Source organism: Oryx dammah, unplaced genomic scaffold, assembly GCF_014754425.2.
Source record: "Oryx dammah isolate SB20612 unplaced genomic scaffold, SCBI_Odam_1.1 HiC_scaffold_28, whole genome shotgun sequence".
In the NCBI taxonomy this organism is placed as follows: domain Eukaryota; kingdom Metazoa; phylum Chordata; class Mammalia; order Artiodactyla; family Bovidae; genus Oryx; species Oryx dammah.
Genome location: NW_024070212.1, coordinates 72,735,746 through 72,761,422, shown reverse-complemented (window position 1 = coordinate 72,761,422; position 25,677 = coordinate 72,735,746). Strand labels below are relative to the sequence as shown.

The 25,677-nt window shown below is 37.3% G+C and overlaps 1 protein-coding gene across 1 annotated transcript; it reads left to right on the top strand.

Annotated features, from left to right (window-relative positions):
* The first annotated feature begins 594 nt into the window (after positions 1-594).
* CTH (cystathionine gamma-lyase) lies at positions 595-23,678 on the top strand. The gene is made up of 13 exons (XM_040232574.1): positions 595-644; positions 794-967; positions 4,710-4,791; positions 6,509-6,604; positions 9,672-9,781; positions 12,195-12,326; positions 15,265-15,322; positions 15,778-15,855; positions 16,937-17,089; positions 18,755-18,876; positions 20,160-20,212; positions 22,846-22,984; positions 23,263-23,678. The coding sequence occupies exons 2-13, from the start codon at positions 800-802 to the stop codon at positions 23,287-23,289; spliced, it is 1,218 nt and encodes a 405-aa protein (XP_040088508.1). The 5' UTR covers positions 595-644; positions 794-799; the 3' UTR covers positions 23,290-23,678.
* The last annotated feature ends 1,999 nt before the right edge of the window (positions 23,679-25,677 follow it).

Here is a 25,677-nt window from a genome sequence, read left to right as displayed (position 1 = left end):
TACAGTAGCTTTACTATTACTTAAAAATACGACTCTCACTCCGATTTCAATCAACGTTAAGTACTGGGTCATTACAGAATTCGGCGTACTTTCAAAGGCAGGCTGCCCGCTGTTAACTAGAACCCAAGCTGCGCATTTGGCAGCTTGGGCCGGCGTTTTCGTCACCGATCTCCACTTTGTCGCTTGCGTCCTTCGGAACCGCCCTCAGGACAAAGGGTGGTAGGTGGAGGTGGGGAAGGGTCCAGGCAAGGGCTGCTATTAAGAGGAGGCTATCTGCATGGCCTCTTTTCAGGTTACTGGGTTTCAATGTCAAACCAGGTTTTCTCCTCGTCTCCCGTGAACTTCCGGTCTGAGGTCACAGAGACGCCCGGGTGGCTCACAGGAGCCAGCAAGGAAGTTTTCCCAGGGTCAGGACTCAGGAATTTCACCCGCAGGAACCAACACCAAGGGGATAAGAGACTCCAGCCTCACTGCACAGCCTGTACAGGGAAGAGGTTTGGCAGTGACGCTCCAGGCTACGCCTCTGCTGCCAGCCAATGACAAGCGGGGGCCGCTTTGGGGCCTGCGCTCATTGGGTCGTGCTGGCTCCGCCCCAGGGTGAAGGAACGCTACCGGCCGGTTAATAAAGTCCCAGCTACTGAGGGGTAGGGTTCGGCTCTTGTGCACTCGCTGCTGGCTCCCCCTGCGTACCTTTACCTCCCATTCACCTGATTCTTCTGTCTTTTTCAAGTCCTGACGTGTCAGTTTCATAGTTTTATCTTCCTCGCTCTTTTACTCTTTTCTTTCTTCGCAGCTCAGCATGCAGGAAAAAGAAGCCTCCCCACACGGATTCTTGCCTAGGTTCCAGCATTTCGCCACGCAGGCCATCCACGTGGGCCAAGAACCGGAGCAATGGACCTCCCAGGCTGTAGTGCCCCCCATCTCGCTGTCCACCACGTTCAAGCAAGGGGCTCCTGGCCAGCACTCGGTGAGCTGGGTCTGTCTGAGGCGGTCCAGTGTTGGGCGCCCCAACACTGGGCGCCCCAAAGAGAGGTGGCTTATAAATTAAGAAGCACGCAAGTAATTTGTAAGGTGTAATTTGTGTATTATCACGAAGAATGTTTACTGTAAGGATGATACCTGTAAACCTCCTTGTAGTAAAGCTTTGTATTGGATGGTTCAGTGATCATATTTCTTTTGATAAGCAGGACTAGAGGGAACAGTTTGTCTAACTTGCTGTATAGATTTGGACTGATATTCATGTGATTAGGGCAGATTTACAGGTCAAAATTATCATAACTTCCTTGAGTTACCGTAAGCAACAAAAATTATAAACATATAGTAAGAAGTCAACGTAAAAAACTAAGTCATAATTCACCTGGAATCAAGATCCTTCCCAATAGCTTTTAATTCCCAATATTATTCCAATAGTTATTAATAGATATTGACTACTGCTTGTATGCCAGATATCAGTACATACCTACATTATATCATATGTATTACATATATTACCTCAGATAATCCTTACAGCAATTCTATTCTGAACTGAGTTCTCATTTCTCTTATGAAAAACCTGGGGTTTAGGGATGTTAAGCATCTATTGCGAAGGCCATTGTAATGGAGCTGGGATTCATTCTTGCTCTAGAGCACCACCCACTCTTGGGCTTTAATCCACACTGTGCTATACTAACAGTTATGTTAGCAACAATCTAACCCATTGCATCAGTGTGGCTTAGTGATTAAGAGCATAAATCATGTAGTCAGAGGCCCTAGGTTTGAATTCTAACAGCACCTCTTCTGAGCTGGGCAATCTTGAGGAAGTAATTTAACTTATCCTGTGTAAATAAATGTTTTAATAATAGTACCTGCCATGTAAGTTGTTCATATGTAAGTTAAGCTTTATGGTATGATACATTATAATTGCTTAGTAGTTTCACAGTGTTCACATGTACATTTTTTCCATTTGATCCTTAACAACCAGATTAGAGTGCAGGACAGATATATTTTTTAATAGAAAAGGAACCTACTCAGAGTCATAGATGAGAAAGCTCTCTGTGCTAATCATATAGCTTTTTCTTTTTCAGTAGAGTACTTGATGGATCTTGTAGTATTTAAAAGTTGCTGAGGTCCAAAAGAAATTACCGTTGGTCCTTGAACAACAGGGGTTTGAACTGTGTGGGTCCACATATATGTTGTTGTTGTTGTTGTTTTCGATTGTAACTACTACAGTGCTGCACAACCTGTGGTTGGTTGAATCTGGGGATGCAGAAGCACAGATATGTAGGAACCTCAGATATGGAGGGCAGACTGTGAGTTGTACATGGATTTTCCACTGAGCAGAGGGTTGGCACCCTAACTCAAGAGTTGTTCAGTGTCAAATGTAACTAAATAAACTTTGTAGATCTAAAACCTTGGTTGTATCAATATTTCAAACACCTCTTTAGTGTGTTATATAAGTTGAGGAAATTCTTTTAGACATGGCCCTTTGTTTTGTGAGGTGGAGTTCTAAGGACATTTCTACAACTGGTTTAGGATACTTGGAGCTATTGTAACTTGTAATCAAAATGTGTACACCATCTGTCTTTCAAATTCCTTCCCAGTGTAAGCCTTCATGAATGTGTAGCTGCCGAAGCTTTAATATTTAATGCAAAAGTTAATAATTTAGCTATGATACTAATAATTAAATGTTTTCAGAGAGTCAACCAGGTGATAAAATCCACAAACTCCTCTTTTTTTTTTTTTTTCCACCATGCTGTGCTGCTTGTGGGATCTTATTAATAGTTCCCCAACCAGGGACAAAACCTGTGCCCCCTGCAGTGGAAGCAGGGAGTCCTAACCACTGAAACACCAGGGAAGTCCCCCCAAACTCCTCTTACTGTCTTTAATATATCAGTTAAGAGCACTAAAGAGAACTCAAGGAACTGAAATGAGAAGCATCTAATTCTTCAGTTCCATTTGGAAAACCATCGAATGAGTGATAGTGTGGGAATTTTTGCTTCTTTTCTCTCCACAAAGTTAAATCTGTGCCATGAATATTTAGGAAGACATGGGCTACCTTTCCATGGCAGTAGCTACATGATTCCAAACAGTTTTTTTTGCATCTGGAGTACAGCTGCAGGTCCTATCAAGGAGGCAATAGTGGAGAGTGATGAGGATATCCTGAAGCCCTATAAAATATGTCTACTCAGTTTCTCAAAAACATGGCAACAAAACTTAAATAAATAAACTACAGATTATATATATATATTTATATGTATAAAGCATATACACTTATGTAATATAATGTGTTTTTGTTGGGAAGATCCTCAGGAGGAGAGTATGGCAAACCACTCCAGTATTCTTGCGGGGAACATCCCTGTGGACAGAGGAGCCTGGCGGGCTACAGTCCATGGGATCACAAAGGGTCGGGCATGGCTGAAGCAACTCAGCACACATGCATGCACCTGTGTGTGTAACTAGTCCTGGGAGCTCCTGAATCAGAACCAGGTGTAAAAAACGGTTGTGTTTTGTCATGTGCTGTATGAAGCAGGAGGAGGAAAGTATATATAGGATTTGTAGTCAGTGTTTAAATCCTGGTTTTGAATTCTGGCTCTGACATACCTGGTAACATTTGGCCTTAGTTTCTTCAGAGCAGGTTGTGAGGATTAAACAAAATGACTGGATGTAGACAGAGACTGACAAATACTATATGATATCACATACATGTGAAAGCTGAAAAATAAAACTAACTAGTCACTATAGCAACAACAAGGAAAAAACCATACTCACAGATATAGAGAACCTCGTGGTTACCAGTGGGGAGACGGAAAGGGGAGGGGGAAGTTAGGGCAGGAGATTAAGAGGTTAAATATTACAATATGAAATAAATAAGCTATAAGAATACATAGTACCAACATGGGGAATGTAGTCAATATTTTATAATGACTATAAATGGAATATAACCTTTAAAAATTGTGAGTCACTATGTTGTACACCTGAAACAAGGTAATATTGTACATCGACTCTACCTCAATAAAAATATATCAAATAAAATGACTGGGTGACTTCAGCTAGTATAGTACCATATGTGTAAAAGGAATATAACGCAAATTTTTAAAAAGGATTGTGTAGAGCTGTTTTGCTGAGAATGACTCCCTTTTCTGAGTCACTTTTGTAGAACTAAGACCTGAACTTCAGGCATTTGTAAGCATATCTTCCTGCTGGATGCTAAACAGAACTTGCATCACTTATTTTTTAGGAAATGACATGCAGTTTAGAAATAGGTTTACTTTGTTGATTCAGGTGACTCCTGTTTCCTAATACCCCTAGATTAATGGGTAGAGATGAGTCTAACATAATAATAATGCTAATAATAAAAACATTTATCCCAGTGGTTAGCACATGCCAGGCATCATGCAAAGAAGTTATTATACATTATCTCATTTTATCTTCATGTCAATTTTATGAACTAGATACCTGTATTTTATTCCCATTTTACAGGTCTAAAGATTGATTCTGGAAAATATTAAGTAACTTATCTATTGGCATATAGCTCCTAAGTGGCAGACCCAGAATTCTAATCCAGTTTGGCTGACATAATACTCATTCTTGTGACTAATGGCAAGATACGTCATAGATAAACAACAGAAACTCCTTATGGTGGGATGCCCCTGTAGTGTGGAGATGTCCGTGTTAAGACTCTGATAATAAATTTAAATCTCTTAGGGTGAACTCTGACCTCTTTCCTTCAGGGTTTTGAGTATAGCCGTTCTGGAAATCCCACCCGGAATTGCTTGGAAAAAGCAGTGGCGGCACTGGATGGGGCTAAGTACAGTAAGTGATTTTCGTTTCAAAGTTTGTAAAATCTAGAATTCATTCTTACTTTTATAGAGAAAATCATAGAGGCACAGAATGTAGAATTGGAAAGAAATAAGGAAATCAGCTAGTTCAAAACTTATTTTTCTAAGACATTGAATTATTTGCCCAAGGTTGCACAGTGGACTTCATATGTATATGTGTAGCTATCAAGTGAAAGTAAATCTGAATAGAGGCAAAATGGCAGAATGTGTCACTTAGTATTCATGTAAATTCACTCTTCACCTGGAGCTGGCAATATAAATAGATACAAATTAACCAAGTTTTATAACACCATGCATGAGAACATAAACTTTTTAATGCTCTGGTCCATTCACCTGCCATTGTGTTTTTTTTTTTTTTTAAGCAGAGGGCTACTTTTTCCATATAAAAATCTCTTACAAGTTAATGAGAAGGCCACCAATATAGATATTAACACAGGATTTGAATAGTCATTCCATAGGAAAAAAAGTATAAATGGCTTTTAAAATTATGAGAAATTGATGAGTAAATTCTAGGGAATCTCATGTCAGCTGCTATTGGGGCCCAAGAATAGGACCAAGGAACATTTGCAGTAGCCAGGTGTCCTTGATACTGTGCTTTCAGAGATTATGAATTAACTCCTCAGATCTAGTATTCTTTCAGTGAATAGAATGAATGGCTATTATATCATCTTTGTATTTTTTATACAAAGGATACTAAATGAGGGCAGAATAATGAGTTAGAAAATAAGGGTCTTAGGAGTTTTCTCACAGCAAGAGTGTAGGAATTAGAAACATTAACATGAGTTGTTGGGGTTTCTTTTTTTTAGCTGAGAGAATGTTTTAAACACCAAATTTCTGAAATTTAATACTGTACGGGGAACATTTCCCACAGAGGGTAGAAAAGCTGAGGGTTCATATGCTAGACACTTTACAGGTGAGCTGCAGAAAACATGGTTGTTTTGAATTGGATTTCAAGGTTAGCTTTCTATATGAATTTGTGGTTGGACTTTGAATCTGCCTAGTAGAAAATTGCAATGCCAACCTCAACATTTCTGAGAAAATTTTGAAATAATTACATTTTGCAAGTTAATTGGATATCCCATCGATCAGTCACAGGTGACATATTGATATTTTTTAGGATGTTTTCCTTTACAGGGTCTAATGTACAATGCCACTTTTTTTTATAGTTCAATTTCACTATTTTTATTCAATATGTGATCCCAGATCATGTATGTTTAGAAGAGAATCTACATTAAAACATTTTTAAAATAAAATTTAAATTTATCAGACACGTCTCAGGTATGATTTTGAATTTTGTTAAAATGTTTGCTCAGTTGAATATCATATAGTTAATGGATGAATCATATCTTAGCTCCGTTTCTAAAATTTGAAATTTCTTTAGAGTTGAAGATTTTTAAAATATAATTTAATTGGCAATTGATCTTTTGACTCAGAATTTTGTAAACAATTATTTCTTTGAAGCTTTTCAGAGAGATGTTGCTATAACCAAAGCAGAATTAAGTATTTTTTGTTTTTGAAATAGAAAGGATTTTGTAATGGTATTAATCAGGGGATTTCTGATGACTCAGTAGTGATGGTTGTCCTTTAGTCAGCAGAGAGAGGGATTTAAAGTAATGCAAATAAATACTGTAGGTGTTTTTTAACCTTTGGGTCTGGCATTTTGGCTGACTCTAGCTTGGTTTTTATTTTAGGTTTGGCCTTTGCTTCAGGTTTAGCAGCCACTGTGACCATTACCCATCTCTTAAAAGCAGGAGACCAAATTATTTGTATGGATGATGTGTATGGAGGTAGGTGACCTCTCTCATTCACGCTGTTTCAGTGTTATTTTAAAGACAATAAAATGGGTCCTGAATTATATTAACATTGCTACTTGGATTATTGATTATCTTTCAAAATATGATGAACACCTCCATGCTGCTCCACACTTGATAAAGGAGGAGCAGAAACACCTGGGATCTACGCTCTAGAACTGCTTAAAGACTGATTGTTTAGTAACAGTTTTATTTAACCTGCCGCATGCATGCTCAGTCGCTAAATTATGTCCAATTCTTTACAATCCCGTGGACTGTAGCCCGCTAGGCTCCTCTGTCCATGGGATTCTCCAGGCAATAATACTGGAGTGGGTTGCCATTTTTTCCTCCAGAGAATCTTCCTTACCCAGAGATCAAACCCACATCTTTTGTATCTCCTGCATAGGCAGGTGGATTCTTACTGCTGCGCCACGTGGGAATCCCATTTAAGCTGCTGGGATGAACCTATTTGAGACATACTCTGCTCTAGAGAAGATAGTATTTAGGGAGATAGTGTTCTACTATAATTTAAAATTTTTTCCTGCAGTGAAAATGTCTATAGTCCAGGTCATTCTCAAAGGGCTTAACTCTACCCAACTCTTAAGCACCATGCCCCTTGATTTTTTTTTTTTTAGGGACCCTTTTGAAAACCCATTGAAAGCTATGGACCTTTTTCTCCAAAAAATGTGCTTAAGACTATACTCAACATTTATCATTTTAATTTTAAGATCAAAGGGCCTTACTCTTTGTAGCCTATCTGTGGATACAAATTTAAGAACTTTTATTCCAAATTGTTTAAATGCTAGTTATATAAAGTGGTAAGTGGGAAGGTAAGGGAAACTAGTTGCCCTTATCTTTAAGTAAGACTGATATTTGTGTTCAAAAGAGCGGCAAAAAAAAAAAAAATTTTTTTTTAATGTACATCAGTTCAGTTCAGTTCAGCCGCTCAGTTGAGTCCAACTCTTTGTGACCCCATGAATCGCAGCATGGCAGGCCTCCCTGTCCATCACCAACTCCCAGAGTTTACTCAAACTCATGTCCATCAAGTCAGTGATGCCATCCAGCCATCTCATCCTCTGTCGTCCCCTTCTCCTGCCCACAATCCCTCCCAGCATCAGGGTCTTTTCCAATGAGTCAGCTCTTCACATGAGGTGGCCAAAGTACTGAAGTTTCAGCTTTAGCATCAGTCCTTCCAATGAACAACCAGGACTGATCTCCTTTAGAATGGATGGGTTGGATCTCCTTGCAGTCCAAGGGACTCTCAAGAGTCTTCTCCAAAACCACAGTTCAAAAGCATCAGTTCTTCGGTGCTCAGCTTTCTTCACAGTCCAACTCTCACATCCATACATGACTACTGGAAAAACCATAGCCTTGACTAGATGGACCTTTGTTGGCAAAGTAATGTCTCTGCTTTTGAATATGCTCTCTAGGTTGGTCATCTTTCCTTCCAAGGAGTAAGCGTCTTTTAATTTCATGACTGCAGTCACCATCTGCAGTGATTTTGGAGCCCCCAAAAATAAATTCTGATACTGTTTCCACTGTTTCCCCATCTATTTCCCATGAAGTGATGGGACCAGATGCCATGATCTTCATTTCCTGAATGTTGAGCTTTAAGTCAACTTTTTCACTCTCCTCTTTCACTTTCATCAAGAGGCTTTTTAGTTCCTCTTCACTTTCTGCCATAAAGGTGGTATCATCTGCATATCTGAGATTACTGATATTTCTCCCAGAAATCTTGATTCCAGCTTGTGCTTCTTTCAGTCCAGCATTTCTCATGATGTACTCTGCATATATGTACATATGTATTCCAAATGCTTCCAGATAATTAAATGATCACTTCTAGAATATTATCACTTTGTCTATCTCTTATTTGAACAACAAGTTAAATCTGTAAGTTCTTTGAAAGAAGAGACTTACTCTTAATAATCATTTTATCCCTCTCAGAAATTTGTAAAAAGCTTTATATTTTATCATAGTTCCCTATGATAGTTTGATGAATTGAAATTATAGAAAAAACAAACCTTTAGATGCTATTATAATATACTATTAAAACCTCTTGATAAACCTAGGTACAAAATCTTGAAAATTGCTGTTGATTTTTTTTTTAACAATTCTTTACATTCTTTTTCAATGTTACATTACCTAGGGTCAGTCTACCAAAGGTCTAGTGAGTCTTTGATTATAAAGTTCTTTTTCCTTTTTTTGGTTCGCTGTCAGTAATGGTAAACTTTTCTTTAATTTTGCATGTATAAACCTTAAATCCAGACCAGTATTTATAAAATTAACTATTCTCAATTGAATGACTTAGCTTCTTTCACTATAAAACTCTAGTTGTTTGGTTTACATGATCTCATTTTTCTATTAAGGCTTTCAGAACCACATAACAAAAAGATTGAGAAAGTACAAAGGATAATAGCTAGTTCTTTTCTATTACCGAAGTATAATCAGTCTGAAAATTTACTTTGAATATTTCATTGACTTTGGTTCATTTATTTTAGATTTAAATACTAGGAAGGAATTGTTAGAAAAATATATTGGTGTTTTAGGGAGCATGCCACTTTATGTTTGAAGAGTAGAGACTGTTTAGGAACATTTTCTGCTTCATGCCACTTGGTGTGGGTATCAAGTGTGTTTTATTTGACTCTTACACTTTTAGTTTAAAATTTAAGCCCTATATTCTTCAATATGGCTTAAAGCCCTATATTCTTTAGGTGGTTCAGTGGTGAAGAATCCACCTGCCAATTCAGAAGATGCAGGTTCGATCCCCGGGTCAGGAAGATCCACTAGAGAAGCATGGTAACCCACTCCAATATTCTTGCCTAGAAAATCCCATGAGCCTAGGAGCCTGGAGGGCTGTAGTCCCTGGGGTTGCATGGACCCACCTGAGCAACTGAGTATATTCTTTAGCATACAAGAAGGTTCAAATAAAGTAGACTTGCTTTTTGGTTGTTTCTTTATTGTTGATTGACACTTCCTCATATTTTTTAAGTGTTTATACTTTGAGGAATGAATATTTCCGAATACAATGTTCTTTTTCATTTTATCTGATTTTCTTCTGCCTCAGGTACAAACAGGTACTTCAGGCAGGTGGCAACTGAATTTGGATTAAAGATTTCTTTTGTTGATTGTTCCAAAATCAAATTGCTAGAGGCAGCTATTACACCAGAAACCAAGGTAACTCAGTTTTCGGTTTGTCTGTTTTTCCTTGTGATTTTTAAATTTTCATCATTTCTGTTTACTTGAGGGCATAATTTAAATCTGAATAACCAATTTTCCTGGAAGCCATTGGAAGACATCAAGATTAGGATAGGTCTGACTTCTGTTGGATACTGTAGCCTATTGATTAGGTACATGCATTCGGTAGTGGGATTCAATTATAATTCTATATCATAGTTGGTATATTATCATGGGCAAATTATTTAATCAAAGTCTCATTTCTTTCATTTACTAAATAGGGGTAATTTTATCTGCTTTATTAAAACGTAGTTGGGTGAATTAAATGAGATAAGGCATATGCTGTGCTTAGTTGCTCAGTTGTGTCCAGCTCTTTGTGACCCCATGGACTGTAGCCCACCAGGATCCTTTGCCCATGGGGTTCTCCAGGCAAGAATACTGGAGTGGGTTGTCATGCCCTCCTCTGGAGATAATAAGGCATATGAAATCTTTATTATGGTACCCAATATATGATGGCAGTTAAAAAATTTGTTAGCAAAAGCAGACAATTCTTAACTGCATTACCAAGCTAGTATTGGTAACAGAAGTCATCACAGAGTTTGAATTACAGAAAGAAACCTTGTAAACTCCCAAATCCTAATAAGCATAGCTTTAAGGGTTCTGAAGGATACTTCAGCAAAATAACAGAAGCACAGAAGGGCCACAAGCGATCCTTAGCTTCCGTCCTGGGAAGGCTTGTATGCCACTGGAAGGTGTTTTGTGCTGGAATGAATGGCATATGTGATATTCTTTCTTGGAACCTCATTGAAATTCTGCACGGGGAAAGAAGGACCAGCGTCTTTTATAAGTATTAGCCTTTTCCAACTTTTTGCTAATGATTAAAAGGTTTGTACTCAAGATTTTGCTGTGAATTCATTGCTGTGAATGCTAAAAAAGAGAAAATTTTTTCTCATACAAATTACTTCGAAGATTAATTCCAGGATGCTCTTTGAGTGATTAAGGTTTGTTTTCAAAGGAACTTATTTTTTTTTTCTTCCTTGGGAGAAAAGATATTAAAATAGATGGTCTGAGTCTTTCTAAGGGAGGAAAGCAAATTGTGTGTATATTAATTCTTGTCAGCAGAGCTTTATGTAGTGGTTCCTTACCAACTTGAATTAATACATTTTCCCCCCTGATATATCTGCCTCATCATTTAAAGTAGATTTTTAAAGTCTAGGTTAAATCTACTTTGTATTTATTTACTTATTTTTATTTTAATTACTTTTTAAAATTATGAATGGGAATGATAAATTCTTATCCAGGAATAAATTTTTATAGGTTCTCAAATAATTATGCTCTTGTAGAATATGCATTATTTTAACTACCCTATCTTTTCTAAGGTAAAACTCTAAAATAGGATGAGTGTTAAGTCAGATCACTTGCTCCTTTATATAGGCAATGAAGAAAGAATCATCAACCCTTTTAAAAAGAAAACTGTAGATAGTGTCAGGCTTCCCTGGTGGCTCAGATGGTAAAGAATCTGGCTGCAATGCGGGAGACCTGAGTTCAATCCCTGGATTGGGAAGATTCCCTCGAGGAGGGCATGGCAACCCACTCCAGTATTCTTGTCTGGAGAATTCCCATGGACAGAGGAGCCTGGCGGCTACAGTCCGTGGGGTCGCCAAGTGTTGGACACAATTGAGCAACGAAGCAAAGCAAAGCACGATAGATAATGTCAATCAAAATAGTAGCAGCTTGTTTAACAAGTAGAATTTTGTTCTTTGGCCTTTTAGTAACTATCAAATATACATGATGTGGGGATTGTGCTAGGTTTTGGAAGAGACAGATAGTATGATACCATCTCTTAAGTGAGCTCTGGCCGGGTTTTTTGTTCTGCATGTGTCACTTCTCTTCCTCACTCCAGAACCCAGGCTCTTCTTCAGGTTCTGGGGACTTATTTTGTAGTTTCTAGTGCATCTGACATTATTTAAGTTACTAGTCATACTATTTTTGGCATCAAATACTTCTCTTTACTGAAAATTCCAGAATGTCATCTTACAGAATCTTTTGTTTATCTTTGAGAGCAAAATTCCCAGACTTTGGAGTATGTCTTTGGAATTCATCCTCTTTTTAATGGGAAATAATTATAGTGATTAACTTGAGTGCTCTTCTGCTTATATGTACATTATCTCATTTGATCCTTATGACTACCGTATAAAGTAAATGATATCAATAAAATTGGGAAAACATAGAGGGTTAGTTACTTAGCTGTGATGACCTCTCAGAAATTCATGGGGCTAGGATTCAGATTCAGACCTTTAAACTTCATTCTCCATGGTCTTCCCATGTAGCCTCCTAGATGGTTACAGTGCATGAGATATATGTTTGTGCAGTGTATTTTTACAAACTGTTGTCAATTTCTAAATTGTTTTAGCTTCTTTGGATTGAAACCCCCACAAACCCTAGCTTGAAGATGATTGACATTGAAGCTTGTGCACTTACAGTCCATAAACATGGAGACATCATTTTGGTTGTGGATAACACTTTTATGTCAGCATATTTCCAGGTAAATGAAAGTAATATTTTTGGCATAATTGGTAGACTACACAGGTACTTGTAATTAGGAGAGGAAGGACTTGTTTGCATTAAGTTACATGAAACCTAATCACAATTATTGATTAGACAAAGAATTGAAATTGGATCTTTCCTACCATTAGTTAATATTTTTTCAACCCTAGGCTAGTATATTGTATGAGACTTTGTGTTTTTTAAATATTATCTTCATTAAAGCTTTTAGGTTCTCTGTAAACTCTCTGAAGACCTGCCCTTATTATATGATTGTATATGTCAGTGCCTTACACATAGTAGGGACTTCAATGTTTATGTGTTGGTTCTAAGCCCATTTTGTATGTATATATATACATACAGGTCATTATAAGTCCTGCAGATGTCCATCGTATACTGAAATGTCATTGAGTATAGCTTTTCTTTTCCTTTTATTTGCAAGGCTAGCCAGGTCAAATACATGTTATTTCTCCATTTCCCTTCCTTCTTTCTAGTTTGTCTTCTCTTTGTGTTTCATAGACCATTCCTTCTGTATCTGACTTGTATCATAAATCCCTATTCTATGTGTCACCTTGTATCTGTGCAGCTCCTTTATCGTTCTTTTAAACTCTTTTCCTGCTTTTCCCTTTTCATACTTCTCTTCCCAACTCAAACCCTCCCATCCATCCTCAATCCCTTTCTTTTTTTCCTTGTACTTTTTCCTTTCTGTTTTGCTCCTTTTGGTAGATCATCTTGGGAATCTTTCTATAATTGCCTAGTTGTCTGCCATTTCCCCACATGTTCTACCCCTTTCCCTGAGTAACTTAACTGTTTCCTTTCCTTATTAGGAATTACCATCTCCCTGCTCTTTACTTTCTGTCTGTACCTTGTGGTCATTCCTATTGCACTTCCTGTAGTTCACCTGTATTCTGTACAGTTCCTAAAAGCCCAGCTCATTTTCTTCAGCTCTTCAATTAGGCTGATGTTCACAAGCTCAACAGTTTACATTCCCTTCTTCTGATATCGGTCCCTGAAGTTGGCCCAGGCTACTGCCTCCATGTGAGGGACTGACTCCCTGGGAGTTTGCACAAAGCTGTTTTCACCTTAGTCTGTTTTATTCAGAAGGCACTACTATGTTTTATTTTTCTTTCCTGAAACACATTTCCTGGTTACATTGTATTCAGATGGTTTCTGTGCCATCTGTCTTTGGCTTGTGATACAACTTCTTGCTGACTCTTCTCTCAAGTAAAGCAGTCTGTTTCCAAGTAAAAATCTCCTAGCATCATCTGTTTATCCCAGGTGACTTTCACTCTGGGTGTTTTTATACCCGCTCTTTATCCCATCTACCACTTGGAGTAGGGCAGTTAATACAGCAGAGGATTGCTCTGGCTGAGTCATCATAAGTCCTGTATATTCTCAAAGAGATTGTATGAATTGTTTTAGCTTGAGCCTGCCCAGGTTACTCATCAGGCCTGGCCCTTTTTCTCATATTACTGTCAGTAAAATAGGTCCAGTTTTTCTGCTTTTCTGAAGCCCACATCATATTCCATTTGCCAGGAACTGCAATTTTCAATCTGGATTCATTCCAGTTGAATTAATCAGAATCACATTGTCCCTAGGCAACCACATGCATTGGTTCCACAAAGCAAATCTTCTGAAAAGATCCTCTCTTTGTTTTACCCTCATGAAAACTGGGTATGTTCTTTCTTTTCCTGCCTTTTATCTTCTTGATCTTCTGTAAGTCTCACAAAAGGCAAAATGGACATACCAGCATAAAGTTTCAGAGTAGAATCTCTGGATTCTGGTGGTAGTCTGAGTTCTGACTCTACCAGTTTTTAAAATCTGAGTGATCTACTTTATTTTTCTCAGTTCCTTTTCCTTGTCTGTACAATTAGAATCATAAACATACTGATTTTACTGAGTTGAAGTATTTTTGAACACTGCTTCACTAAGTTATGTGAAATATTTAACATGATTTTTGGAGCATAATGAGATCCACAGATGTTAGTTACAGGCTTTTATTTTTCATTTTGACCATGGGGTTTACAGAATGTTAGCACTGGAACAGTCTTCACACATTGTCTAATTTGACCATCACTTTAGAGATGAGTAAACACATATGTACAGAATGCTTTGAGAAATACTTTACTTAAAATGTCCTATTTTTGAGAATTTAAATGAAAAGTCCTCCAGCCTCCAGGTGGTGAGGTTAAACACACACACACACACACACACCTACATATACACACACTTTATTTTAACGACATTTTAAATGAAAAGATGTTGATATTATATTGTTTAGTGAATAAGTTGGTTATTAATTTTCACTGTGAACAAAGACGTCTAAGACTAAAGAACTACTTTGCAGGAAAATTGGGTGAGAGAAACCAATCTAAACACATTTCTGTACAAGTGATTTTACACTTGACAAAACTAGAATAATAAAAAAGTAATTAAGAGTCAAGATCATGACAAATAAAATGAATAACCACAGCATACACTGTAAGGTTTTAATGATTAAAAACCTAAACAAATTAGTTTTACATTTACTTGACATAACAATTGCTAAGTGTTTGTGTCAACCATTCTGTGTATTTACTGAGTCATAAAATGCCAGCATGTCTTCTGTAGGTAATAAATTTAGGGGTTAGTCAGCAATTGCTCTAAAGAAACAAGTTCAGAAGGCCTGTTGACCTGAGTTATCTGCTATTTCCAGAAAATGTCTGCCTTTGGATTGAATAATGAATCCAATACTTTTGCAGTTTTATTTGGTGTGAGGGAGGAAAGGGAAAGATGATATCAAGAGAAAGGTAAATAGAGGTCCTGGAGAATTTTCAGATGTATGTATTTTTTAAAAATTAAAATATGCGTGGAATTTACACTAGTAAATAGATAAGTAATGCAGGATATTTTCAAGTGATTTCCCATTTAAAATAAAAACCTTTTTTTATTCCTTTTAGCGGCCTTTGTCTCTGGGAGCTGATATTTGTATGTATTCAGCAACAAAATACATGAATGGTAAGACATGCATAGTTTATACTTCATTCTTTTCCATGGATAGATGGTAATAGCATAGGCTTTATCCTTTTATCCTTTTTCTTCTACTATTATACAGATTTTCTCTGACATAGGTAGAAAGTTAGAGAATCATCCTTTGCTTAAATATAGGACTTCATTTATAGCAGACAAAACTATGCTCATGATACATCAGCAAAGGATTAAAATTTACTGTAAAAGATTTTATCCTGCTGGCAGCTTACAAAGAAACACTTATATTTTATAGGATTTTAATTTTATTGTTTTAGATATAGCCTTTGCTACTATCAAATTGAGTAAAGTGTATTTAAACTTATTCTATAAGGCTTTTTCTCAGAGATTTTTTTCAAGTGAAAGTCTAATTTTAGACATTATAAGCTGAGGAATAATGTTTATACATTGTTTTTTAACTTAAAGCTTTTTGGTTTTGTTTTTAGGCCACAGTGATGTTGTAATGGGCTTAGTGTCGCTGAATTCTGAGAGCCTTCATAATAGGCTCCGTTTCTTGCAAAATTGTAAGTATTAAAAAGCCTGAATTTCCCCTTGTGCTCTCAAAGTGACTACATTTGATATTGTATTTCCACTAAGTGTTGTGAAGTGATAGCATTCCACTAATTTACGAAGAAATGGGGAAGAGAAGGGAAATCCTGATTTTTTTAGAGGAAAGAAAAATTGGGTTATAAAAATACTATTTATTATAGCATAATAGAGCTTTACAGCATGGTCCATGTCAATTTTGATCACAATTTGTTAAAGCCCAAGTGAACTTCTAGTTTTAAGACAATGGATATTTTTTTTAAACATTTGGAATGATGGCTTTCTTCTACTATACCTTTTATATCTGGAATGATATCTAATTTTAAATGGCACTTAAGATATAAACTTGTATTTTTCAACAGATATCTAAATATCTGTTTTCTGTTTAGATTGTTTACTATCTCAGGTGTCTATAAGGGTTTATTGAAAAAGACTCGATTTTAACCAATGTGATTTGACAGAGATCAGTATAATTAGGAATAAAAATCCCCTTCTAGGGAATAAATGTTAGAGCAACAAAAGGGGGCACTGAGGAAGGAAACCAGAATTTATTGTGTGCTGAATTCCTTTCATTTATAAAAAGAAGGAATGAGGCATATATCCTGGAGGCCTGGGAAACCACCGGCTGCCTTAGACAGAAGCTATATATTAGTAGAATGTTGGTAGAACACCCAGGAATAATAGAAGCTGAACTGCTATTATTTCTGTGTGTTTTAATACTCTTTCAAAGAAATACAAGATTAAGCTATGTGCAGTGTGTCCTTTTATTAAAATCATGGAAATGACTATTGATGCTCATATTTGAAAATTTATGTGATTGTGTTTATACTTCGTTTTTAGGATATTCATTTCCCTTCTCATTTTAAAGCCCATTTCTCTAAGCTTGTTTTATGCCTCATTCTATGCTTCTTATTTGATATATTAATTTTTCCTACTAAAACTCAAATATTGAGCTTTGTTGTTAGCTTTCCACAGTCACTATGATGAAAAAGAGTGGTGAGAGGCTTTTCTGGGTCTGTCTTCACCTTCAAACTAACGCAGGACATACTCGTTTTGCAGCTCTTGGAGCAGTTCCATCTCCTATTGACTGTTACCTCTGCAATCGAGGTCTGAAGACTCTACAAGTCCGTATGGAGAAGCATTTTGAAAATGGAATGGCAGTTGCTCAGTTTTTGGAGTCGAATCCTCAGGTGGAAAAGGTTATTTATCCTGGTATGTTAATCTGCTTTCTAAGCACATGTGGTTACTCTAGGATTTTACATGTTATCCCTTGCATTCTGTTTATGTAATATTTGTAAGTTAGGTGCTTTCATCTATTTTTTTTGTTTTGTTTTCCGCTTATCATTGAGTGCTGCTGTATGTGGGTCTGGTGGTAAAGAAGATAGATGTGCTCTTTAGCCTAGAGTTGTCTAATAGTCGAGTGGCTGCTTGGACTCTGCTTGAAGAGTTAGACCCAACTTAGTGATTGAACAACAACATTCCAGGATTACAACCTTGTACTTTCCAGTTGATTTGCTTATAATCTTATCAGTCTGCTGTTCTGTACTAGCTCTAACTTTTATCTGATATACATTGAGACTTCATACTTACCAAGTTAAAACTTGATACCAAAATTCCCCTGAAATTCTCTTGCTTTTTTTGGAATTCCTTCAGTTTTCACAAATAAGTACTAATGTGAATTAGCAGACTTACATGTTACTCTTTGAATTTATTTTACCAGACTTCTATATTGTGGTGGTCATAAGTAAATAGCTATTTTAAACCCTTTTGAGGTGTACATTCATAGAGTCTTGGGTGTAAAGGAGAATTATGCTTGATCCCTGCCTTTAAGGCATTTAGGTAAGCCAAGGAAGAAATACAAATGAGACTCTGTGTGTGTGAAGTCGCTCAGTCGTGTCCAACTCTTTGCAACCCCATGGACTGTAGCCTACCAGGCTCCCCTGTCCATGGGATTTTCCAAGCAATAGTACTGGAGTGGATTGCCATTTCCTTCTCCAGGGGATCTTCCCAACCCAGGGATCAAACCCAGGTCTCCCGCATTGTAGACAGACGCTTTGCCGTCTAAGCCACCAGGGAATGTACACTAGGTAAAGAGCTGTTGACTGGTGTGTATTTGAATGGAGAGAGGGAGAAAAGTTTTGGACTGTGCCCTGAGGAAATAGGTTAGCATTTGTTAAAAGGGCCTGGACAAGGCAATTCAGATTTCTTCAATAAATATTTATCAATTGCAAACCATGGGCCAGGCTTTGTACTGGGATCTGGGATCCAGTTATTAACAAAAGAAGTAGCTTTCTCTTCATGGAGTTAGCCTGATGCATAAAATAGATATTAAGCAAGAAATTACAGAGGATATAATTAACAGAAGGAAGGGGGCAGTGAGCAGGAGAATGTTCCAGGCTAAAGGGATAGCATGTGCAAAAGTCCCAAGATAAAAGAAGAGTACAGTGCCGCTGGTATAAAGAAAGCTGGCATGGCTAGAATGAAGAGAGACTCGAAAAGATAGGTCAAAATGATGGCTGTTTGGTTTTCCCTTGTGGCTCAGCTGGTAAAGAATCTGCCTGCAATGCAGGAGACCTGGGTTCGATGCCTGGGTTGGGAAGATCCCCTGGAGAAGGGAAAGGTTACTGACTCCAGTATTCTGGCTTGGAGAATTCCATGGACTGTATAGTCCATGGAGTTGCAAAGAGTTGGACATGACTGAACCATTTTCACAAGATAGATAGGGGCCAGAACAAGAGGTCAGATGTGAACATGGCATAAAGCCTGTTATTAGCCTTATTTGCAGTTGACTTAAACGAAGTGATTTTTTGTTGTTGTTGTCCTGAAATTACATGTTTGACTCTGAAGTAAGACATTCATTATACTTTATGACTACAGGGCTGCCTTCTCATCCTCAACATGAGCTGGCCAAGCGTCAGTGCACAGGTTGCCCTGGGATGATCACCTTTTATATCAAGGGCTCTCTTCAACATGCTGAAACTTTCCTCAAGAACCTAAAGGTAACTTCACAAAATCGTTTTTCAATTTATAGACATTAAGGCCTTCTTGTAGTGTTATGATCTTCATTATTTCTCACTTCCACCTAACTCAGATTAATGTGTTTGTATCTGCAGGTCACACCCACAACCTCTTTGTCATGAAATGCATTGGGTTAGAAAATCACCTGAAGCAAGAGTGATGTGATAGCAGATAGAACATGTTCATTTTCTTAACTCTGCAGAGGCTTTCATCCATTTGAGAGAGACAGAATGTTCTAAGCCATTTGTTTTTAAATTTATAGTGAACTAACTGCCTTTTCAAATGAAATATTATGAAAAACCTCAGTACTGTGTCAATGCACTGCTGAAAAACTGTATGGAAATCCAGCCTAGGAATGACTTCCCGAACCCTGTGCCTCTCAGGCTGTGTCTGCCTGGAGTGAGGGAAAGGCGGCCTTTGTCTAAAGTTCACAGAGGTAGGAGTGTCTCCAGAGCCCTGGGAGAGAGGCCTGTGTAACTCCATGCTTTGGGCTTACTTTGAGTGCATGCAGTCATGTATTTAAGACTCTTGAGTTTTAAATGCTACAAATCTAAAGAAAAGAAAGGATGCTGCCAGATTAGTCAAAGTCTTCCTGGTTCTAAAATTTGTCCACTTCTAAAATCAGAAATATAGTAGTGTACATTTAATTGCATACAGTTGTGAAAGTAACTTTTAACATGTTTGTAAAATTCTGTAACACACAGTAACACCAAATATAACTACTGAGTTTTTTCCCTTCTACTCCAGGATGGGGTTAAATGGATCTATTTATTTGATAAATGGTACATATTAATGAGTAAGTTTGTATAACTTAATAGATATTAAGAGATTTTTATATAAAGGGTAACCACAAAGCTGGGTCTCAAATGTAATAATTCTGAGGTTTGAGAGCTCATGTTAAGGTTTACTTTTGTATGAGGTCAAATGAGGAAGGTATAGAAGATTCACTCTGATCAACTTTTAATGTTTTAAAAGTTAACACACAGTGTGTCTAATTGGTGAGATCAATTGTTAATGGCCTCATTGTGATGGATTTTATTTTCATTTTTTTCTCCAAGTTTTTATCCAGTTTGTAGTTTTTGTAATAATTATTTTGTAGTAATTATTCATAATTGCCACAATTTTCCATCTCACATTGCAGGGTTATTGTATTAAAAACATTTATTTTTAGGATTTTTTTTTAGTATTTTTATTTTTTAGTGGACAATCTATATATATATATAGAGATATAGATATAGATATATTTTTTTTTTTTTTGCCATAGTTATTTACTCTGGCTGAGAGCTTGGGAGGATACGAAAGTCTTGCTGAGCTTCCGTAAGTATATTTCTGTTTTTCTCAGTATTTTGAATTTGATTTCAGCTATAATGATTGTTTGAGAAAGGAGTAGGATAAAATCAGTGATTGTTCAAATTATTTAGCAATAAGGGCAGCATGGCATTGTCCAGTTGGAATGGACTCTTAACTCAAGAGAATGGAGACCCTGTTAAAAATCTACTGGGATCAATAAGCTGTGTTTTCCCAAGTTTTGTTTTTTTCTCTGTTTGCCTAAAGAAGATTTCAGCAGTGGTTCTCTGACCTCTGAACCAGGGCTACTTATTCTACCCGATTCTGTCCTAGAAGGGAGGTTGAAGACTGAACTGGAAGGGCTGATTTCAAAGCTCCCAGAGAATGTGTTTCTGATAAAATACCTCCACATTCTTATTTGTCAGAGGAGAGCCCTGCTAGTTGCCATCAGGTCCATTTATTTTCTTTTCTCTGGGGTAAAAGGTAAACGCCCAAATCTAACTTAGTATTCCTGGCCCTTCACTATCTAACCTAGCTAATTCATCTAATTTTATCAAAGCACCAGAGGATATTAGAACACAGAAACCTAGGATCAGGGAGTCCGGCAACTTATATTACAGACAAAGAAACAAAGATTCAGAAAGTTTTGCTGATTGATCAAATGTCACACAGAAATATGTTAGCAACTTCACTCTTGAGGCTTTGCATCAAAAACAGTGAGCAGGGAGGTAAGTTTCTATGACCATATATTATAATTATTACAGGGATAAATCAATATCATTTGCTATTAATTTTCAGCTGTATTAGATGCATGGTATATTTCTATGTTTTAATTTTCATAAACATTTCTGAAATAACTATGTGTTGAGGAATGTCAGGGATTAAGAATGTAGGCACGTTTCCTGTTGTTATAGTAGTTTACAGTTCATGGGGAGAGTTAAGTAATTTCATAATCTTAAAAAATGATGCCCAAATAATGATTGAAACAATTAAGACAGAGAAGTTTTTGTTAGTCTTTCAGGAAGATGCCTGCTAGTAAGTCTGGATGCACAAGAGGGCACACTCAGCATATGAAATTGGTTATTTTTCATAGTAATACAGTGTGTATTAGTTTAAGACTCTCTTAAAAGTAGACCTCACCTGACTTATTTAGGGATTTGGTTTAAAGTTGCTCGGCCATCGGGCACTCCAGCTAGGCTGTAACCCCAATGCCAGTGGAAGAATAAATTTAGGTCAGAGCTTGTCTGTTCTGTCCTCCTCATTTCGAGTCTCCCAGCAATGCTGCAACCAGTGCAGCATTGCAATCAGCGAGAGAGAAGCAGAGCCAATGGGTACTGGGTCGGTCTCTCAGCCTAACAACATGTGTTAGCTGAGTGGCCTTAGAAAACTCACTTATTCACTCTCCATTTCAGTTTCCTTGGTTGTAAAATGTCGATAACACTGTACCAGATGAGGAAATTGACTTGAGGACTGATAACTTACAAGTCCAACACAGCCAGTATATGGAGGGGCTGAGATTCATATACCCAAGTCTTTTGCTCCCAGAGGCCTATGTTCTTGTTTCTGAGTATTCACTCTCTTTCAAGGAATTAAAAACCTGAAAAGGAAGAAATTTTTAAGGAGGACATTTGCGTGTAAAACTTCATTAGTGATAGAAGAGGATATTCATTTACTATGAGCATCACTTCATTAGAGTCATAAAAGAGGTTATTCATTTAATATTCATTTACTAAGATTTTCTTTCCATGGGCCTGAAGTGGGTGGGAGAAAGTAGTTCCTTCTGCCGGATGTGGGAAGGGAGGGTTGGGTGTGGGGGCAGTGTACTAAAGTGCTCAATAAGACTGTAAGCCTTTCTTCTGCCTCAGCCCACAGAGATTGAGCCTCCACTGAATTCCAGCAACGCTTGTTGTCCATACTTGTTTAACATTCACCGTAGACTGTTCTGTGAATTGTCATCGTCTTTAGCTTCTGCCTTGTTACCTAGAGTAAAAATAATCTCTCCTTCTTCTTGGTTTCCCAGCTCTTGTAGTGCCTGACCCATAGTAGGTGCTCCACCCTTACACAGGTCGATGTTGACAGTGAGTTACTAGATGGTTTTAAACATCCTCTGAGGCCTCTATGTCATGAATTGTGAGTTGAAATTAATTCCTAGTGCTTAGCGATTGCTACTTGCAATCCTAGGTTGTCTTTTCCCTGATCTGCCTCAGAAGGTCCAATTCTGGACTGATCCTTCGATCCAAACAGAATTAATTCTGACCAGCTGTTGGTCCAAGAGGCCTCTTATAAGTACAGCTGGATGGTCATGGGGTGTTGCCTTCTGGCCAAGGCCTCATTCAGGTAGGTGTTAAACTTTACACACTGAAAGCTATGTCTTTCCCTCCTGTATGTGAGCACTTGACTGGCACTTTCAGTTTCTGATTAAGTATACCTCACTGATGGTATAAAAACAGCAAAAGATAGTGGTTTTCATTTAAAAGCATGACTAGAAAAGATAATTTTCACAATTCCTTAATCTTTTGTTTACAAAACATTGCAGGTGTATATATGAAGGATTTGATATTTAGAATAGAAAAAAATTTGAAAATAATTGCAATTTATGAGACAGAAACATGCCTTCACTGCTACAATATAGTGATCAGAAATTTGCTCACTCTTTCTTCCAGGGCAATCATGACCCACGCATCAGTGCCTAAGAGCGACAGAGAAGTCCTTGGCATTAGTGACACACTTATTCGACTCTCAGTCGGCCTAGAGGATAAACAAGACTTACTGGATGATCTAGATCAAGCTTTGAAGGCAGCTGTAAGTTTTGTTTTAGTGTGTGTGTGTGTGTGTGTGTGTGTGTGTGTGCTTAATCTTGAGGGTGAGGGGGAAGTCACTATGTTTATAGGGTGACCTCACTGTTCTCTGTAAAGGTTTTTTTTTCTTCTTTTATTACAATAGCATGTATAAACGTGCAGAGAACTCAGTCCAAAGTGCAGATTTAAAAGAAGGTAGTCATCAGAAAAGAATTCTTGGAGGAGGTGAAGCCTTTGCCTGGAGGTTTAATAACGTATTTTTCTTGTGTACCATTAATACAGCACCCTCCAAATGCAAGTTCCAACTAGCATCCCAGAACTGCTATTGGTGACTGCTTCCTGAGATGATCAAATCTGAATAATTGAATGGACCATTAATGAGCCTCCACAGAATTTTCAAATGAAAATTTTAAGGCACCTCGTTACCTTTCACAGCTGTAATCTTCCTGGGATCATCCCGGTTAAAAAATTTCCTCTTTCCCTTATTGTAACTGACAGGTCAGTTCTGTTCAGATCTTTTTATTAATTTTGATATACATGTGCCTCTGAAGGAGGTGAGATTTGTGATGCTATTGGGGATTATATTCTTTTCTTCAAGTTTTAGATTTATATTGATTATGTTTACAATATAATGGTAATTCATTTTTGATGTTTTATGAAGAATTTAAATTATTGAATAAATGTTCTTAAGTCAAGTGTGATTTTTGTATTGTTGAAAATAGCACTCAAAGCAATGGTTTACACTTAATTATCATAAGCCAAAAATCAAATATCTGAAAAGTCTGTGAAATTCTACTGATTTAAGATTGTACTTACTATTTTTTTAAGAATAAATCTAATTACCACATGCATCCCATTGTGATATTTCTGCATCATATGGCATTAAATTATATTCCTGGGCCCTTTTAATTCCCAATTCTTAGAGATCTCAGCCACTGAATTTATAAGTTTAATTGTGTAACAATCATGCTCAAATCTTAGTGTTAGTAGATTAGTTATAAAAAATTGGTATACGGCAGGTCAAAAGCCACGTTTATAGAGAAATATTACCCTTTTCTGAAAATTTTATCTGAAACAGTTAATTTGTTGAGGCTAAAATAAGAAATACTTAAAATCTTTCATAGTTAGGTGCATCATCAGGATGTTACTGTCAATAAGTCATAAATCAGATAATTGGATTTTTAAAATTTTTGTACTAAAGCCTTTCAGTCATGTTTGCTATCACCATTTGTTTCAGTAAAAAACAAAACAAAACAAAACAAAACAAACAAAAAAACTTATCATTGAGACTTCCCTGGCAGTCCAGTGATTAAGATTCCATGCTTTCATTGCAGGGGCCATGGGGGGTTGATCCCTGGTTAGGGAACTGAGATTCTCACATGCCACACAGCATAATAAAAAAAAAAAAATCCTGTTATTGAACCTGGAAATTCTGTCTCTGTAGGTAGCAGAATTTTGAGGCTGGTTATATCCATTTGTGGTTTCTGAAAGATTAACTTCTTTCTATTTCATTACCTTATGGCTGTGGGGATAAACAAATGATCATTTGAATGAAAAAAGCAAAGGCTTTTTATTCTAAGCTTGCAAGGGAGTCTGTTACTGTCACTTGTTTTTTAGCAGACTCAAAGGAAGGCAGAGCATAGAAATGGTAGAAAGGTTAATATCTGTTAATGTGGATAAGAAACAAATTTTATATTTAAAACTGATAACTTTTGAATGAACAACATTAAATCACTGTTATAAATATTTTTTAAAAAAAAAGGCTAAGAAAAACAAAGGCAGACAGAAGAATGAAAAAACTTTGTGGTGTAGAGAGAAGGCTTCACCTGTGCCCTGATTAGAAGCTACTGGCCTAGGAAAGCTTGGGCTGGTTGACTTAATGTGGGCATCCTATGTGATTGGGTGGTGGTGGTGGTTTAGTTGCTAAATGCTGTCCAACTCTTGAGACCACATGAACTGTAGCCCCCCAGGCTGCTCTGTCCATGGGATTTCCCAGGCAAGAATGGAGAGCATATTTGACTTCCTAGGATTAGTCCTCAGTTAAAAGCAGGGACAAAAATTAGGGAAGCAATCAGTTATTAATCAAGTCCTAACCATTTGGGGCTGATTATTACAGAAGAAATTGTTTAGCTTCCTGGATGTCACTCAAGATAGCAATCAGATGTCCTATAAATCTGACTTATAGCAGCTGGCTTCCTAGGTTGTTTATTGTAGAAAAGGAGTTGGTTTCTGAGGGGATTGCTGCAGATGGTAGGTCAAAGTTCTGTTTTTATATATGGTCTATCCTTTGCCCATTTGTATATTCAGTCCTTGGAGTTTCTGATGAGCAATAAGTAACTACCATTTTATTATAGTTCTCCAGAGAAATAGAACCAACAGTATGTGTGGGGTGTGTGTGTGTGTGTGTGTGTGTGTGTGTGTGTGCACATGCATATGTAGAGAGAGAGATTTAAAGAGATTTATCTCAAGAAATTTGACCATGTAATGGTGGGGTATGGCAAGTCTGAAATGTGTGTGGGGCAGGCTGGAGATTCATCTAAGAGTTGTTGGAATCTTGAGTTCAAAATCTGCAGGGCAGGACAGCAAGTTAGAATCTCAGGCAAGGTTTCTGTGTTGCTGGTCTTGAAGCAGAATTGCTTAGCCTTTGTCTGATAGAGTCAGGGCTACCCACATTATAGAGACTAGTTTCCTTTACTC